The 20,462-nt window shown below is 40.6% G+C and overlaps 1 protein-coding gene across 1 annotated transcript; it reads left to right on the top strand.

Moving 5' to 3' along the window:
• The first annotated feature begins 1,079 nt into the window (after window positions 1-1,079).
• On the top strand, window positions 1,080-20,305 carry dusp3a (dual specificity phosphatase 3a). Its single transcript, XM_071462652.1, has 3 exons — window positions 1,080-1,423; window positions 8,973-9,205; window positions 13,725-20,305. The coding sequence occupies exons 1-3, from the start codon at window positions 1,248-1,250 to the stop codon at window positions 13,952-13,954; spliced, it is 639 nt and encodes a 212-aa protein (XP_071318753.1). The 5' UTR covers window positions 1,080-1,247; the 3' UTR covers window positions 13,955-20,305.
• The last annotated feature ends 157 nt before the right edge of the window (window positions 20,306-20,462 follow it).

Below are 20,462 nucleotides of genomic sequence, written 5' to 3'. Positions count from 1 at the left end.
TCTGAATGTTTAAAAGCTTGTCAGTATTAAATAACCACTTGTTGTAAACCCTGCACAGACAGCCATCAGGCTTAGTGGGACTCCAAACATAGTAATATAGTGTATCTTCACAAATTATCCACAAGCAGCTGATCTATGAAGGAAGGACATGTTGGTACTTATGATTCACGCCACATATTTTGTTATGAAACCCTACCAAAGAGCGACGTGGGCCTTATTTTAGCATCTTACGAGCAGCACTTGAAGGCACCACGCCTTCCTCCCTCGTTGGCGTGTGTCACTTCTGTCCCCCTCCGGACCAGCTCCTGTCCCCGGAGTGTCTGGCTGCCTGTGGGGTGTGTCTGCTGGAGATAGTGGTGGGGAAAGGCAGCTGCGTCAAGTGAGCCGCAAACGCACAGAACAATACCGGAAGCTGTACGATTTTGTCTTTAAAATAAAAGCACTGCATTGCCTGCTTCTGTTTGTCTTTACCACCCCAAACCAACTTAGTGTATTTGATTGCAAAACATAATTGAGAAGAATTAGCATTGTATGTGGTAAATATGAATATAGTTTGACATCCCACTAACCTTTTTCTATACACAACTACTATAATATGAGATCAATCAATACAATTATGTGCCATAGTGTCATGATTTCCTTTAATTGGAAGTAGGGGACTTAGACCAAACCACGGTCACAAATGCATAATGTAAATCACCCCAAGTTTGCTAAAAAGAAAAAACAAGGAGGTCACGACCCCAGTATCCCAGGATGTTAGGAGTTGAAATCGGAGAGAGTTTAATCAGAAGCACACTAATGAATCATCCAGCACAAGTTCGACCAGGACGTCACCTGATCCAACCATATTTATAGGCTCTGTCCCTGTACATCTCTTTAAGTGGCTGAATACTTGTCAATCAATCAATCTATCTATCTATCTATCTATCTATCTATCTATCTATCTATCTATCTATCTATCTATCTATCTATCTATCTACCTATCATTTCTAGATAGATATAGCTAGCTCTATCTTTTATTGTGAAGGTTTTGACCGGAATTACTTGTTAAAACGCAGTTCAGCTTGACCCCGATGGTAAACGCTGTGGAGCTCCCGCCTCTCAGACACCTTTCAGACGAAGAGGGGCGCGCACGGCGGAGGTGAGATGCAGCTGAATCACAGGACGAGGCTCCCGGCTGTCACCGAACAGTAGTTTTCCTTTCTTTTATTTTTTTATAATGTTTTGGTTTTGTTAGAAGAGGAGCCATGAAGAAACACCTGAGCCCCGCTAAACAGCCGCCGCCGCCGGCTGATGTCCCGGCTCCAGGCGGCGAGGTGACCGTGCAGCAGCTCAACCAGCTGCTGTCCGGCGGCAGCGGCTTCTACAGCCTGCCCACGCAGCACTTCAACGAGGTCTTCCCCAGGATATACATCGGTAACGCGTGAGTCAGTCAGCATCTCTGCACATGAGTGGATTTGTCCGGTGTCAGACGCCGACAGGTACGACAGGTTATTTGAGACGCCCACTCCCCCGTGCACCGACCCCCGTGCACCGTGCACCGACCCCCGTGCACCGTGCACCGAGCCCACCGGACGCGACAATGACAACAGTGTCGCACGCAGGGCGGGCGTGTTATTCCGCTGTCTCCGTGGGCCGAGCGGCAGCCTGTTGTTGTCAACAAATACCCGGTTGTCCTCGAAATAGCTGCCTGTAGCAGCAGCGGTGTCTCTCGGTGTCCAGACAGGTGGCTGTTGTGTAACATCATAACATCGGCTAATATAATATAATATAATAATAATAATAATGATAATAATTGGGATTTAGATGTGAAGGACGACACAAAGAGATGCATCCCTCCATCATTAGTATCTCTGCCCTGTAATCAGGTCCTCATCAAGCCGCTCCCCTCTGCTGAGCTGCAGAGCCACAACAATCATCACATGCACGGAAAACAAAAAGCGGTCTTTGTTTTGAGTCATGGACAACGGGCGATCTCCTGCAGAACAAAGAGCAAAGTGCATTTTGCAGTCGTGAGTGCCAACACGCTCTTATATAATTTAGAAATGTAGTGAGGCAAAGCTGAAGTCTACACCTTTAGGACCTAAATGTGAAGCAGGGGCTAAATGAGGCACCTGATTAGTCGATTTATAATGATTAAAACATCAGTTACAGGTGCTTTGTAGATCAGTTATAAGCTATTTATGTGAACAACTTTTGGGTTGCCAGGTTGTAGAAAATCCTCCTCAGCAGACTCTTTCCTTTTCTATCAGAGAGACCTCTCCAATGGACTGTTTGACCTGCAGGACATCTAGAGTAAAAGCCATTTGTAAAGTGATATATTGCATTTAACATAAATGCATTAAAATATTTTTTGATAAATTTGGTGGCAAATGAATTAGGGCTATAACAATGTAACTGTTTTTTTTACATACTATTTTCTAGACATAGCAATAATTGTTTACATCACAAAGAGTGTAGCAACTATTAATTTGTCCTCGGTGATAAAACAATTTGCAGCTAACAATTATATTTACCATCAATTAATCTGTCAATTATTTTCTTGATTAACAGATTGATCTACAAAATATCAGAAAATAGTGAAAAATACAGTTTCTTAGAGCCCACAATGATGTTCTTGAATGGCTTATTTTATCCAAAACCCAAAGATACTCAGTTTACTATAAAATAAAAGAAAGAAAAGCAGCCACTGCTCACAATTACACCATTAAGGGGCTGGAACAAGGTAATGCTTGTCATGTTGTCGGTCAGCTAATCAATCTGTCGACTAATCGTCTCAGCTCTAAAAGGAAATGTAACAGAGACATGTACTGACGGAGACATTTAGAGTTAAGAAAAATGTTGTCAGTGTTCTCGTGGGGGCAAACTTTGAGAACACTGTTCCTAAATTACCTCAATCATGTTTTTGGCATTTCTGTATTGTAATCAGCCAACATACAATGTGCTAGTACCAACATATGTGTGGTCTGGTAATATGAGTTCATGATATGGGGCTGTACTAGATATCCCCCTACTAAAGCTGTTTAAAGGCCGGTATAATCTAAGAGCTGATTTTAATGTTCTACTGCAGAACATAAAACACTGTAGCAAGACGTTGTTTTCTTTGTGTATAATCATATTAATGGACAAACAAATACCTGCCTTGTAATTTAATTTGAGCTTCATTACCTTTATCAAGCTGCGAAAGAGGCCAAGCACACAAACAAACACATACATGCAGTGGGTGTACTGTATATGTATATTAAACAGGGCAGAGCCCGGACCATAAATCCATGGTTGTTGGTTGACTGGGTGCTATTGGCGTTGTCATGAACATGCCGACTCCTCAGGAATTTACAGCTTGGTGTTACAGTGAAGCCATTTCCTGGTACCTCCTGCACTCATATGAACAGATTGCGTTTGAAATGTATAATCTGCTTGCATGACAATGCGATGAAGAAATACACATCAGTACTCAGTTCTTACTGTTGGTATAGTCGGTCAGTAGATGATACACTTTCCAATAAAAATAAACAATCCATTATGAAAACTTGGCACCAGGTCTGAACCTCAGTCCTTTTTAGTAATAACCAAAACGTGCCCATTGTGTTGAATCTTCAAAAAGTCGGCATTAAAAGCTCAGTCAGACTTCGACTTTAATTATATGATGTATAGGCCAATCAATACTGTATTTTTAAGATGATATCAATATCAATATTTGCGAGGTAAAGATACATCAGCTGAGAGTAATTTTTTTTTTAAGGCTGTAATTATTTTAATCTTTAATCTACTGATTATTTTGTGAAATGATTAAATTAATTGTTTGGTTAATAAAATGTAAAAAGATTGACAAACATTTTCTCATTAAATGTCTCTTATTGCCTGATCAACTGTCCAAAAATATTTAATTTACAATTATATAAAAAGGAGAAAGGGATTTTTTTTTTTTGCCATTCTTTAAAAAATTATGATGAATGATTAATCACTTCTCAAAGCATTCAAGATTCATTTTCTGCAAATGACTAATCAAATAATTGACTAATCGTTGCAACTCTGGTATTTTCTTTTGCATAAACAGACAACATAATCTTTATTCAGATTCTTGAAGTTTGTTCTTATTTTAAATTGTGATTAAGATACTTTCTAAATAGGACATCTTACAGTGTAAGATTTATTGCCGTAGCTCTGATAAAATAACATTTTCCTGAACGAACTCTCTTATAACTATTCTAACTTTACACTAATTTTTTATTTTATTTATTTACAACTGATGCAATGAGCGTCCTGATCATCCAAAGACTCCTTAATATAGTGCATGGGACACTCACAACTAAGATCAAAAATACAGAACACACTCAGCAAAGTGATCCTCGGCAGTCTCTCAGGTTTGTAGCAGTGCAAAACAAAAACACCCAAATTGCACAAATATCAGAAATCCTTTTCAGGTTTCGAGTGTCAAACTTGTCGGAACATCCAGTGAAGAACAGTTATCGAAAATGTAATTTTCAGATGTATTCTGCTGAGTTGTAATGTAATAAAAGCTTTTACAGAGCAGCTCTTAATCTCACTTATAGATTCATGGTGGAGAGCCTATCCAGGGATGCCCCATGAGAAACTGTCTCTGTGCAGTCCATCATTTGGCTGCAGCCGCTGCCAACAGAGTGGTGGAGGAGGGCGAGCGGGACAAAATACAAGCACATTACTGTACCTCAGAGCTACAACAAAATCAATGTGAATATGCCAATCTGCCCGGCCAAGTCTCCAAACAAAGCGCTGGCAGTCCTGTGCACAGCTGAAGCCCATCACACGCAGACTCCAGTGTGCCCTCTGCTTCATTATTTCTTTTGAGGAAGAGGTTTTGATCTCTGATGAAGAAATTATGTTCACTGATTAGGAAGAACAGGGTTTTTGGTAATCATCTAGAGTAGCATTTTGCTTTGCTCTCTCTTTTCAAAGGCCATTAGTGAACTATTTTAATATCAGAATATATCACAGACTGTCCAAGCAAGTTGAGAGGGCAGGGTAAAGTAATCAGATATTACAAATGGCTCGGGCAGGACGAACTGGTATTGATTGTTGATTAAAGCCTGCGCCTTGTCCACTGTTTCCACCACTGGGACCCACTAAGCCTTTTTGCTGATGTATCTTATTAGTTTTACCTTGTTACAACTTAAATTGTGTAGTTGGCTGGGAAACTAAGATCAAAACAAATGCACTGATTAACACAATGATACAGTATGGTGCAGTACAGAGACTTTTATTGCATTACAAATAAGAAAAAGATCTGTCCTTGAAAATATTCATTAAACTTACAAAATGCAAATGGTTAATGGGCTCAATCCCAATTATGAGTCATAAGATCTCTCGGGAATTGGGGATATTAACCATTTTAAGGCCCCAGTATGTAGTTTAACTGTAAAGTGCTATAATTTTCAGGTCATGACACAGTTAAATATAATTTTCACATCATGACACAGTTAAATATAGTTAATAATTGTTCATTTAGTTCAGAAAACAGAATATTTTCATAACCCATGATGAATATTTGGTGTGAAAAGACTGAAACTCAGGTTTAAACCTAATTATTTCTATAACATTAAATATTAAAGACAAGTTAAAAGGTTGAATAGTATATAAAGTAAGACGTCTGTGTCTTTTTTGATTATAAAGCGGGTCTAGGTTCTATATTAAAGCATCAAAGCAATCATGCATACATGCCCATATTCAGAAACTGAGCCTTAGAAAGGGCTGTTGGGACTTCTGTAACTTTGTGATGTCACAATAAAGCAGTCACAGTCTTCAGCTGTGCCCCAAGCCCACCCCACTCAGACCCACCATCCAGCCTTGCAGGATTTGGTTTCTCTGAGTGTTTACCTGAAATCATGAAACGCAATCATCCAGAAAACAGTAAGCCAATCAGAAGAGAGGCTCAGAGCTGTGAATATACATACACACATCCGTATTTGTTATGTCTCCCCACTTATTTATTTAGTTTTTCCTTTCTGTATGTGCAGTCTGCAGATTCGGGCCCGTTCAGATGAACCAGCACCACCGAAATAACCCAGTTCAGGTTTAAAATGTTTATTATTGGGCAATTTAAAGAAACAAGACTTTGACTAGCACAGCACTTGTGCTAAAGTCAGTCAAATGTTCCCATCCCTAAATGGATTATAACTGTATTTTCCAAACTCAAACTCCCTGCACTGTTTTGAGATCAGTAGTAGTCAGCACTCTGAAACCGCGACGTGCAGCTCAGGGACGGACTTAAGGTGCGGTTGTTTGCTTTGAGGAACACTTTGGCTCTTTGTGAAGCTGGTCTTTAATAATGGATGTTGTGGGACTGCAGATCCCAGGGTGAGGAGGCAGGGACAGGCCAGGTAAGTAGGAAGAGAGCCATTGGCTGTGAACTCGATTGAACCCACAGTTCCTCTGCATTGTGTTGGGCGGACGTACAGTAAATGTGAACAGTGCTGCTCACATTGGCGCTTGTCATTTACACCCACATTTGCACGTGCTTCAACATTACGTACTTTGCACCTGCATTGTTGTTTAAGTGCTCATACTGCACTTGTGAGCATGTATTCAATCATTTATGCACACAAGCTTACACTTAGTCTAAATATACTGTATACAAACATGGTCTGAATCAAAAGCGGAAACATATGTGGGTTTGAGTCCTTGTCACAGCCTCACAGTCTGTGCCCTGCAGCTGACACACCGGCAGATGGGCTGCTTCATCTCTTCTCCTCTGGCTGTAAAGCAAAATGGTGGCAGCGAGGACATTTTTTATTAGTTCTTGCAGGAGGGGGCTTCACAGCCACCACCTCTAGGGAGCAGTCCAGGGTCACCTAGCCTCGCCTCGCCAGCTTCATATTGACTGTAAGCAGATATTGCAATCAAAGCAGACGGCGCTGTCAGGGCAGAGCGTTTTACAGGAAGATTTATGCTTCTGGGGTCTGGATAAAAGTAAAGAAAATATAGAGGAGATACTTTTGTAGAATTGAGAAGAATGTGTATTTGCTTATACCATAACTTTACCATTATACTGGTAAACACAGCTGTGATAATTCCAGTTTTGTGCATGTTTTATAACATAACTGATCCCTCTTTTCAGTATTTTTGTTGCATTTAATAGTTGAAGTGGGGAGGTGTTAAATAACTAGAGTACAGACATAAACACATATTCTATTGAGCTAATTAGTGATGCTAAATGTTTCCAAAAACTCAGAATCAATGGGCAGTGCCTTTGGCCAGGTTGGATCGTAACAGTGGACGCAGGCATTCAGCCAGGCAGACCCTGTATTCCTTTGTTATGGTTTGTTAGCTGTATGGGTGTGTTTGCTCTGTATGCTATAGGCCTAATATGCAGCATTGTGGTTCTTGAAGACAAGTTTATTAGCAAGAGATTTATTGTTTCCTGGAAGAGTGGGTGGAGATGGAGGCGAAGCTGTTGGAGTGGAGCTGGCCTTCAGACATCTCTTTCTGTCTCTAGTCCTGCTTGAAATGAGTTAATGTTTCCATGGCATTGTTTTTTTTTGTTCCCCAGTTTCATTTCTCTGTCTCTTTAACTTCCATTGCTTCCCCTGCTTACACTGTTCCCCTTTTCTCTTCCTGCCTCCTTCTTCTTCTTCCTCATCTCATTTGTCCTACATGAGTAGACTGTAGTTCCTCTGTCCAGGTCACTGAGCTCTTCTCTGTACACACCTCTTAGAAATAGGACATAACTACCAGCTATGATTGTGCTCCACTGAATTCAACTACTTTCTTTCAGATTTCAGAACCTGGCTGCAGGGATTTGTTTAGTGAGGTCCAACAATCAGGTGTGTTCCAGTTCATCCCAAAGCTGTTAGATGGGGTTGAGATCCGGCCTCTGTGTAGGACAGTAAGGTTGATCCACACCGGACCAGGGGCCAGTTTCACAAAGATATTTCAGACTGGTCTGTAGTGTTAGGCCAGTCTTAATTGTGCTCATACCAGTAGATTAGCCAAATGCAACTAAGACCGTTGGTTATATGAATAAAAATGTATATAATTGGCATATTTATGTGCATGGATACATACATGAGCAGACTATTAGAGCCGAAATTATTAACTGTTTAGTGAAGCAACAGAAAATTAACTTGTCGGCCTTTTACGTTATTTATCTAACAGAACAGCTAAATACTCTGTGGCTGCAGTTTTTCCTCTGTTATCAGTTTGAAAGCCTCTGCACTCTCAGAGTCCACCTACTGTACAGCTTTGACTTATTTCCCCTCATTAGGCCTCCTCTCAGGACTGTGTGGGCGTATACAGATTTACAGCTCCCCCCACTCACACTTGCAACTGTTATATCAGGACAGAAAACACTTTTATCACTTTTATAGGCCTTTTTCACAGAAGACACTTTGACATCTCTCCGTGGGGGAAAAGCACAGGTGTGAATAATAAAATGAACGAGCTCAGCTTTGCTCAACTCCAACCTGAGCTGAGGTCTAATCAACCAGAACAAGTGGAAACACCTGTGTGAGTGTGCATAGGATTTCAGAGGTCACCTTTGGGACCTCGACACTCACTCACTTTTTGTCACAACTGTAAGCAACAATATGCATTAACACCACCCAGTGGACTTGCAATATCTGGCTTTTGTATCAAGAGATGCTTGTGATGCTGCCAGCACAGAGTTGACTAAAATGCATGCAGAGTTGTTGTGAAAGATGAAACCTATATTGTTGTAATTTCACTTGAACTGTGCTGACACGCTGCATCCCTGACAAAGAAGTATCTGTCAGGTGTTATTATTAGTGCTGTTATTTGTCCCAGATGTCTTTTTCTGCTGCTGTGTGCTCATCATTTTGTGTTGTGAGGGAACAAACACCATCAACAGAAGCACTCTGTAGGTTAATACGAGCGTACAAACTTCGTTTCAGTGCCGCAGACCTGTCACAGTTATCAACAGTGATTAAATGTATGTATTTTTCAGCTCAGATCATGACCCTAATTTTCGCTTTACCCAGGTTTGTGGCGCAGAATGCGATGCGCCTGCAGAAACTCGGGGTGACGCACGTCCTCAACGTGGCCGAGGGCACCTCCTTCATGCACGTCAACACCAGTGCGGAGTTCTACACCGGCACGGGCATCACGTACCATGGCATCCAGGCCAATGACACCGAACAGTTTGACCTCAGTGCCTTCTTTGAGGAGGGGGCTGATTTTATCGACAAAGCCCTAGCACACAATAATGGAAAAGGTGAGTGTACTTTGAAGTGTGAGGAGATTTTTAACTGCGTCTGAGATGACGCTCAGTTCCAGCCATGTTCTGTTCTATTCTGTTTTTTCCTTTTCTACTTACGGCTGCACGACTGGAGAGTTTATTCACACTGAGCAATGATTCTCTTTAATATCTGTATTGTAAATTGGTATTTTGACCAATATCAAAATGATGCATTATACACCATACATCAGTGTGATGTATCAGGCATTATATTGATAAAGTGGAATGATCTACTGAATGGAGCAGACTTCCTTCTTTGGGTTCTTGATGTCAGATTTTATCAGTTGTAGCTAGTAAGCTATTTAAGGTAATATTAGCTTCAAGAGTTGGTTTAAAACATTAAAAAATCTCTGGCTGACTTTTTAATGTTTCCAGCTGACTCGTTTTAAAATGAGGATCCTGTAAAAGGAGCTTTAAATATGCACTTGATGGCTTCATAAAAAGCTGTGTGTCCCAGGCAAAAAGTCAGCACCTTCACCAGCTGATGATCCATACAGAAGACATGGAAATGAGAAAGAAGCATTGTTTTATTTTGCAATTTAGAGCTAGTTAGTCTAGTAAAAGCTCTTGGCATAGATATAGTTGGTACCCCTTATGTTTTCACTTTTAATGTTTAAAGAGAAAAGACTTTGAGGATGAGGCTGCTGAGGTGTGAATGTCCCCAAATCTGATAGAAAGCAGGAACAAGCATTAGAGTCTGAGCCTATCCAGGATCAGCTATCACAAAGTTAATGTGCAAGATGTGACTGGGGTTGTTTTTTAAACTTAACCTGTGACCTGAAAACTAATGTACTTTGCTAATCACGAGCTCCTTGGCTTTGTAAGTTGGTAAGTTGTAGTTCACTGGACATGCTAGCAACTGCAGCTTGCATTAGCGCAGAGAAACACATCTCACATGCTTCAACGTTAATGGCCCTTTAGTGGGCTTCACATGACAATATTTATAACTTGTAATACTTTACGAAAAAACCCTTTGGATTATGGATGAAATGAATACACATAATTGAGGAATGGAGACAGTTGGACTTCTGGACCGCTTCAAAGGTAGGGAGTTGCCACCGCTACGCCATCTTGCTGGTTTATGTCGCTGGTAAATCTAAATTAATTAAAGGTTTGTGCTCATAGTTACTGAAAAATTAACTGAGTGGTTAAATTATGGATAATGTATTGGAGCTTAGGAGGTAGAGCATGTCAATGTTGAAAAAAGTTTAAGCACCAGGTCACAAGTAATCCAGAAACAATGCAGACTTACAGGTTGTAAGCGTGAGACTTTCATTTGGCGAGAACTGCGTCATCCTTCAGAAATAACCCTTGAGAAAATCCAGCGTTAAACAGTGCACGGATTTTGAAGCATGGGGCCACGCTCCCAATACAATGTAACATTGGATCAAATGCATTTGTGCAAATAGCCTAAAAAAAGTGGGTTTTGCCCAGACAGAGGTACTCTCCTTTTGCCGTGTACCTTTACATGCACTAAAAATGATATAACATTATAGGAAAAGGAGAACTCAGGAAAGCATAAGAGTTTTTTTTAATAAATTAAGTTTTAGAAAAGCTTAAAATGACCTTTGATCACACGTACAGCAGGTTGTTTCCTTCTGCATCACGCATCACTCTCACAGTGTGACAGGTGAACTCGACTGGTAGAAGCTAGTAGACTCTTGATGGTATTTCAGGAATGTCGTCAGTATCAATACAGCAGAAATGACCAGATCAGGGCATCTAAATGCACCTAAAACCCACAGAGAACTGTGATTTTATTTTTTAATGGTAGAAGAGCTCAAAGGGAAACAGAATCCCTTTCACTGAGACATGAAAACAAGCTCCTCTTGGCTTCTTAATAAAAGAAGACGACATTTACGCATTTTTTGAAAGAGTCAATTACAAAATGCTTCAGTGCTGTGGATCTTAAAGTGAAGACAGGAGATGATTATGACGGCCCTGAGCATCTCAGACTAAATCTGACACACTCCTGAGCCCTGCTCCATATTCCATTATCAGATCATGTCCCTGGACGTCAACATTGTCAAAGCATCTCATGCACCTGTTGCACAAAAGCTCAGTTCACCTCTTTTTTTCTAGAATAGCTTAGTTATTTTAAACAGGTGCTTTGGCACTTTTGTACTGTGAGAGAATAAAACGGGGAGTGCAATGAAATTAGAAATCACAAGGGAAATGAGTCTTAAAACAGCTGTTTGATAAATCTAAATATTCTGTAGCAGGTTATTCAGATTGTGGAAACACTCCGTCCCAGGAGACTTCAGCCCCCCTCCAACGCACAAAAAAAAATCTTTTCCCAGCCCTCCCAAAGCTGCATCTAAATTTAGTCAATTTGTCACTGCATATGGTGGATGTGTCTAATTAGTGTGCTGCACCCTGTATTTTATGGCATGTATTTATTGTCAGCTTTGACACAGAAAAGCATCTGCATTCTCAAGCAGTTTGTTAAAAGGTGGAGGGAAGAGCGACTGTAACAAGAGGAGAAGGAGGGAGGATAGGATGAGGATGATGGAGGAGGAGCAGAAATAGGAGAAAGCATCTCACCTCTGCCTGCTGCCTGGTATTGGTGTAGTCTGACATTGTCTTATGTGAAACATTATCTTTGACATTTTCTGACCCCCCCCACCCCCCAGCTGTCAGCTCTGCAAAGGTCATAGGTTCATAATTCTAATGAGGAGCTGCATTGATGCATCGTTCCTATGGGTCTGCAACATCGATAACATAAGGTTACAGTAAGCGGCCATGTTTACAAGCTCATTCTGCATTTTTCCATCTACACATTAAATCAGTCGATCATTTGATGGTAGAAGAAGAAATAAAGACCGGAAACACGGGAAGAGAAGACGCTGAATCCTTCAACTGGTATGAGAAAGAGTGAGTTAATGCATGAGTGTGAAGAAAGGAAGAGAAGAAAGAGAGGAAAATCTGGAAAATAGTGAGCTGGAGTGAGAAAATGAGTGAAGTCGTGGGCCATAGATTCTGTGTCTAACAAGAGGATACAGGCGAGTCAACATTGATCTGTGGCAGGCAGGGTGATTAGGTATTGAAGAGGTCATTTCATTGGCAGAACACTGCTCTGGGTGGAGTACAGAGGAGGAGAGGGTAGAAAGAGATTGTACAACAGAGGAGAGAGATGTTGGGGGATAACACTAAGAGAGGGACACAGTGGTGTTGGGTTTCAAATAAAGTGCAGAATCTGCAGATCTGACCGGAGCCCGGCACATCAGCTGCTCTGTGAGGGCTGCCGAGCTAAATCCCTCCTGGGGTTTTGGCCAGTCTGTAATGAATGTTTAAAGTTAGATAGAGACACATCTTAGAAGTGAACGCACAACAACGACAAACAGGGCTGAGGGTACAAATATAGGACAGAGGGCACATGTGTGTCCTGTGTGCACACAGAGCACAGGTTCTTTGCAGTATGCAGCAGGAGGGATCCCTGTAGGATTCAGGTGCAGTGAAGATGACTGACTTTGCCGAGTCTGCAGCAGAGGTCAGGTCTTATATTTGCATCTCCTGGCGCAGAAGATGCTTCGCTAGGCAAGTTTATTCTCCGCATATGTTCCCCAGCAACTCTTCTCTCTAGTTTTCTTTTGTTAATTTGTTTCTTCTTTCTTTCCTCATTTTTCCTCCTCCTTCTTGTTCCAGCCAAAGTCTTAAAGTAAAAAGCTCCCAATAGAGTAGAAATCCTTGTTTTTTCGCATTACCCTCAACATTTAACATTTAATTTATATATATATATATATATATATATATATATAACATATATATGCTCCTTTAAAGACACAGTGAAATAAAACACTAATGTTCCTAGTTCTAATCATGATTCCATGTATAATTGTTCAGTTATCAGACAAATGTGAACACACAGATGTGATACATATATTTTTAGATTGAGTGTGATTTATACTTTCAGAGAAATAAAAATAAAAAATGCATTTAAAACATATGAAGTACTCATATTTCTTGAAAGATGTCTTTGTGATGTTCAGTATTTTTCTATTCTTTTATTTTTATTTTTCTTTCAACAAAACCAATATTGAATTGATCCTATTGACACACTGTTGTGTCAGAAGGGTCGATGTTGCACTGAATCATCAATGTGTATCAATCCACAGCTGAAAATAGTCCACAACAAATTCACTCTTAATTCATGTTGGTGTAATGTTTGCTAATAACTCCAGTGTTCAGCTGTTTTAGGGGATCATTTAACCTTTTTTCAAAATAAAAGTATAGATTCTTAAGCTCTTTTTAGAGATTTAAGTCATTCAATAGGAGTGAATGGGTTTAGATTAAAGAGCCACAGGCAGGATATACTAACATCAGAGAGAACCGTAGATGTGTGTTCCTGTGGGATTTGTTGACACTAATATGTATAGTACATACTTTTCCTTTAATCTGACTCATAAGACTCAGCATTTTTCTGTGGCACATGGTTTTTGTTATTCTGTAAATCCAGCCTTGCACTATACACAGCACTCATTTTGGTTTCCTACAGGAAAGGTGTATGTACACTGCAGAGAAGGCTACAGCCGCTCCCCTACCATGGTCGTTGCTTACCTCATGCTGCGCCATAAAATGGATGCCCGGCAGGCGGTGGCCACGGTGAGGCATAAGAGAGAGATCGGTCCCAACGACGGCTTCCTTCGCCAACTGTGCCAACTGAACGAGAAGCTGGCAAAGGAGGGCAAGCTGAACGGGGAGGTGGGAAAACTAAAGACCAAATGACATTAAGAGACCCTCTGCCCTCTGTCTCCTCCCATCATGCCTTTCACGGGCTTCAGCTGCTCTCGGAGACTGACCCCACCCAGACTAAACCAGCACCCATCTGACACACCAGGGGTATTCTGAAACTCAAACATACATGCATTTATCTGTGTAGATAATTATTCCTCATGCACACACACACACACAATCTCACACACATATACATGATGTTTTCTTTCGAATCTTTAGTCCACGTCTCTGCTGCTCCGGAAGGGGACATCTGTCAGTCCTCTCCCTGCTCCTACAAAGAGTGTGATCTCAAATACGTAACACAAACAAATCCCTCGTCCCCCTTTTTTACCTCTAAACCGCACAGATGTGCAGACGTCTCACTGCGAGTACCTGAGAGCTCTAATGTCTGTCAGTTTTGAGCTGAGCTACTTAAAGCATTCCTTCAGTTCCCACAAGTTAAGACGGTGAAAACTTTTTCGCCCTGATTTTTAAAATGTCCTTAAATAGTTATATATACAAGGTTATAGCACAATCATTCCATAGTTTTCCACTGCCGGGAATGTCAGCAATGTCTCCGCCAGGAGGAGTCTTAAATAGACTCCTACATATTGAAAGCCAGTGGCCTCACATGATGCAACTTGTAGACAATGGATGGAGGAAAAATCCCAAACATTCCAGGAAAATTTAAAAAGCCCCTCAGACTTTTGTTCGCCCACCCAATCCTTACGATCTTCTTCCCGTAGGAGAGGATATCTAATGCACAAACACAAAAATTCACACTCTGCTGCATCGCAATGCAAGCTGTAGCTCTGTGTAGCATTTCAGTTCCTTCACTCTCTGGCCTCTAGTTTGACAGCGGTTGCTGACACAGAGCAGCGGACTCAGCGAAGCCGGCGCCGACAACAGCAAAGGTCGAGCTAATTAAAAATAACGAGCTGCGTGGGTATCTCATGTAGCCGCCATGTTGTTCAGAAGAGCTAAATATGTGTTTTAGTTTGGCATGGAGCTCAATTAGCCTCCACACAAGACTAAGTACATTTAGTTAATCTGCCAAAATAAACACAATATGTTTTTTTTTCTGCACATAGCTCAGCTCTATGTGTAAATACATATTCTTCCTTTAAGGCCTGTTTTTGGTCTGAATGTTTGCTAACTGTGAACACACTCTCGATCTGTGCACCCTACCACAAGGATCTCCAGTTAAATAGCAAAGAGATTTGTCGTCGTTATGTTGTAAACACATCCATCCAACCACACACGGCACGGCAGTCGTATCGGGGTGGTAAAAGCAGTTTGTGCCAGTTCACCACCTTCAAACTAGAGGCCTTCAGTTTTAAACTGTCAAACACAGAAGGATGTAAACCCACTTTCACCAGAACGTTCCAGTCATCATGCCAGAGAGTTGTCCACTGCCAATTCCCTGACACAGCCATTCGGCCAGTATCCAACACCACTGTTTCATCAACACAGTTTGTCAGAGGTCCATACACAACATGTCACGTGTGTCACCCCTAAGTGTGTGTGTGTGTCATACAGTAACTTAATATGCCTGACTTTATGCACACACAGGGTCAAAGCCTTTTTTTGTTTGTATGTACTCAAGCATTGCAATATATGTCAATACCCGATCAGATATATAGAATGTAATCACATTTAAATATGAGTATTCAGGCTGTAGTTGTTACATACAGGCAACGGTAGTTTAACAGTACACTTTGAAAGACACTGTCTTTAGCACTAGGCATAATCCTGTAAACTAGACCTAGTGCCAGGAAGGACAGTGACGGAGCGTTTTTAAATCCTGCGCCAGGATTTGCTCTTCGAGAGAGTTGTTGTAGAGACATTTTGTGAGGATGAGAAAGTGTGAGATGGAAAGTCAGAGCTCTCCTCAGTTTGAACGCTGCACTCAGAAGTTCAGCCACTATGTCCCACACATTAGATATACATATTCTCCAGAGTAAACAGCCTGGGGCACGTTAGCATGAGTCCAGGGGGTTAGTAGTCTCACTAGAGGGGAAATGGAAACTAGGTTGTCTCACCTCATTAATGGCACTATTTATTCCTCCTTTGATATATCTGTATACATATGAATATATACATGTATACTGTATATACATATTTAAGTGTTGACATATATGAATGTAAGCAATGTGTCTATAACGTGTAGGTATCGTCAGTATGTCTTAAGTCCTAATATATCATGTTATATTTGTATATGACATCACAGAGTAGCTGCTCCATTTTTTCTGTTTCACAGTTAATTACATGTACATTAATATTCCAATATGATGTGCATGTAAAATGTTCTGTGTAATTGTGTCATATCACAATTGTGCAAGACTTGCAGGTTATTTCTTTTTCTTTTGTTCTTTTTGCAAGCTTAGCTGGGATACTGAGGCATGAAGTCATTGTGTTTACTGGTGTTTTGTGCAGTTTTAAGTTGCCATGGTGATGCTGATTTATTCATGATATACAGCAAGATGCAGGTGGCAGCATAAGATGCATATGGATTGTCCTGCATATGACCTCACTGCGAACATGTCATCACGTCCGGGGTTACACTCATGCTTTCATCTCTTCATATGGTGCTTCAGAACATTTATAGCTTGTCCTTTCTTTCTTGACAGGAGTGGGAAATTTTCTGGCTTTTTCTCTGGGTGAGAATGAAGTGATTCTCCAGCTGTACTTTCCATTTCAATGCAATGTTTTTAGCTGCAGAACAGCTTTTAAACTCACTCACAGTGTAACAGGCTGCAAACAGTCCACCGGGGGGAGCTGTTCTGTCATTGTTGACCTGTTAACATGTGTCGACCTCTGCCACCTACAGGAAAAGAAAGTGAAAGCAGCTGTAATTTTAACACAGGTTTTCTATTCTTCTGTGATTTTTTTCCCCCATTTATTTCACTTTATTATCTTTCTGTGAATTGGGTATGACGAATCCTGCAAGGCTGGAGGGTGGGTTCAGGTTGGGCCAGGCACAAGGAATGGCTGAGAGCGGTGACTACTTTGTTGTGACATCACAAAGTTACAGAAGTCCTGACAGCTTGTTTTAAGGCTCAGTTTCTGAATACAGGCTGTGTGCATTTCTCTGTGGACTGAAGCTTTGAGACTTATTAATATAGAACCTAGACCTGCTTTATTATCAAATAACACAGGGACATCTGCTTTTCTACAATGTTTAATTTTTAATTTTTTCATTTGGCCCTGTGTGTGAATGCAGAAAAGAATCTTGCATACACTACAATCAGATATAGATAGTTAATGATTAATCCATTAATTGTTTAGTCAATCAACATTTAATTAATCAGCAACTGAAGTATTTTGATGATTGATAAATCGTTAAAATAATTTTTCAAGTATAAACACCAAAAACATGTTGACTCAAGCTTCTCCAGTGTGTAGATGTCTTACAGTACGTTACAGAAAGTTACACATCCTGTGGTTTGTTGCTGTCTGTAGACATCACTTCTGGGAAATTATGATGCTCATTTTCACTTTTTTCTGATGTTTATAGACAAAACTATTCCAGGAAACAGTTGTCAGATCATCTGATAATGAATTGTATTCCTTGTCCAAAGCTGTACTATAATTGCAGTTCCGCATAATTTGGAAGCAAACCAGCCAAATGTGTTCATAATCAATGTGAAGGGTCTTCGAGAAAAAGTAGGACAGACTAAAATGAACATAAATAGAGCCAGAGGAACCATTTTTAGCCCGTGTTTATACAGCAATCAGATCATATAAAATACAATCTTAACATAAAATCTCAAGACATGCATTGAAGTGTCCAGTGTTGCTGCAGCCTCTGACTCATTATTGGCCGAGAGGAAAAGTCAGAGAAGGGGATATTATCACAGGGAGTTGGAGTCGAGGGCAAACCTTCCTGCGTGAGAACATGAGAGCAGTTGTGATGTTTCTCATGGGGGACATCACAAGGTTGCTGTTGTGTTTCTGGCTCGGTGCTTGTTGTTCCTGTCCACTCTGACCCCCCCCCCACACACACCCCACTTTCCTCTGTCATTTTGTCATCTCACACACTTGAAAATGTAAAGTTAAAATCTGTAAAGTTACAAACGCTCAGTTTGATCTTGCCACACACTGCTTCCTCGTGTGGGAGTCCCGAAATGTCTGGCAAGATGAATCGGGTGCAGTGGTTCAAATTTGAGACCATTTTCAAGTTCAGCTTAGCGCATGTGTAGCACTCTACTTTCCCACCACCTCATCATGAACCCCAAACCACACAACAATGAATGGCCCTGTTAAACAAAGAATCTACTGTACTCTACAGACAGAGAACCGCTTACCTCTGTGCCCTCACACTGACAACTACATTATACACCAAGATTGTGCCAAGTGACCCACAAGCCACGTTTCTGATTGGCTTTGTCGTCATATACATGGACTGGGGTTTCGCTCATATGAATATTTGCATCTGCTCTACAATACTGCCCTCCTTCTGACACTGTTTAGTACTTCTTGTTTTAGTTTTACATGTCTTTAAATTTGGGAATTACTGGGGTAAAATTCCTCAGATCGGTCCAGGATGAGGGTATGTACTTTATAGCATCAACTGCCTGCACCAACCTGCTTATTGATTAAATCATTGGCAGTTCTGGCTCCTGAGAAAGGGTCTGACAAACACTCTGTGGAAGCCAAATTAGCCACCATGGAAGTTTTCTGTCAAATCACAGAATTCTATAACTTTTTTTTTTTTGGGACAAAGAGAGAAGCTTCCATCATGGCTACACTGCCAGCTCAACACTCTTTTATGCATTGAGTAACAGATAAACACTGCCACCTGCTGTTCAACGAATCTAGTGGTTTGCACAAGTTTCTTTGTTAATTGCTAATTGCTCGTTGGTGATTACAACCCATGACGTTACAAGTAGTTACAATCCAACCCCATGTTTTCTGCCACTAAAATTTTCTTCCTAAATGTGAAATGTAATGTCAATATAAGGAAATTTTGCTTTGTTTTGTTTAACAAGGTACCAGCATCAGTTTGTGGGTTATACTCCAGGTACAGTACCTTATGTATTATCGAGAATGTCAAATGTGAAATGCCATTGATGTATATTGTTATATATACTGAGTATGTAACACGCACTAAGGCAATTGTGGATTGCTGCATTTTTATGTAACTGGCCTATATTACACTATACAGATAGGACAATGTTTGATATTGGATTTAGAGAGTTGAAATTGCAGATATAAGATTTTTTTCTCATTTCTTTTCTCCTCAAAGTAAAATTTAATTTATTTTTATTTAGATTTGTCCTTTTACAAGGACTTAAGAGGATTATAGGTTTAGTTATTTTGCTCTGCTAATAAAAAATGATATTTTTTGTACAGTTGGAAACTTTGAAATTGTCCACGAAAGTGTGATTGTGACCTACTTCTCCAGCTAACTATGTCATTATCCATGTTGTTTTAGGACCAGCCACCTGTAATGGAAGTCAGACCTGGGCCAGACTATAATTGTATCTCATTCATAGTGCTTGTTTGAAACCGTACGAGTGATCAGACTGGAGGGGAGGGTTGTTAAATCACTCGGATAGAGCCAGGTACCTGTGTTTTTTATTACAGAAAAGTACATTAAATTGACTTACAAATAACTTCCTGTGATTTTCATTCAAATTTGCAGTCCCGCGTGGCGAAACTCAGCCATCTGCGCTCAAGTAGGCAAAAACCTGAGACGTTTAAACTCTCTGTAGCTGACAGTCGATATCTTACATCATGGAAAACCCATCTGTCTGGGTTTATCGGAATTGTCCATGATGCAATAAACTCCATCCATCTGGCGCTCCTGAGAGCGTTCGAACAAACACTGGAAATTACTTACAAGTATTGTTTGGCCCAGGTAAGGTGCTGACTGCAGAGCTGTCATCATCTTCTCGCTCCCATTCTGATAAACGGCTTAAAACAGGAGTTTTAGCACAAATGAGCCCACTGCCCGACTCCTCCCGGAGTCCATTACACAGTCGACGTCTTATCTCTTCACATAGTTGCATTTCTGTTCATGTGCAGATGTCGGAGGACGTTGTTGTGATGTAGGGTTTGTCTGTTCGTGGGTATATCCATGTATATTTACATATTTGTCACCGACACTGACATCTCAGTGAACACATCACGACAGTAAAGACACAGCACCCCACCCAAAGCCTTACAGTAAAGATCGATTCTTTAGATGTGTTTTTGAGTTGGTGTATCTCACTTCACGCAGTAGGAAGGGGCGGCTCCCTTACAGAATGAGACGTTGAAGTGCACTTGATTTTAAATTGCAATGTTATTTTTCTTACCTTGGAGAAGTCCCTTCTTTCTTATGTTTAACAAATAAATGGCTGAGGTATTAACATCTTATTATGAGTGGCATATTATTGTTTACACTGAGTTGTTAAAGCAGTTTATATTGTTATTGTCTGTTTGAATGTACATATCAATATTTCCCATTTGCTGTTGTGTGCACAGAGCATGGGAACAAGTCAGTGTACTGAACCTGAGGCAGTAATCGTGCCCT

The sequence above is a fragment of the Trachinotus anak genome, unplaced genomic scaffold (genome assembly GCF_046630095.1).
Source record: "Trachinotus anak isolate AG129_WGS33_773 ecotype Australia unplaced genomic scaffold, CSIRO_AGI_Tana_v1 ptg000025l, whole genome shotgun sequence".
NCBI lineage: Eukaryota > Metazoa > Chordata > Actinopteri > Carangiformes > Carangidae > Trachinotus > Trachinotus anak.
The sequence above is the reverse complement of the archived record's forward strand: the minus strand, read 5'-3'. Positions and strand labels throughout refer to the sequence as shown.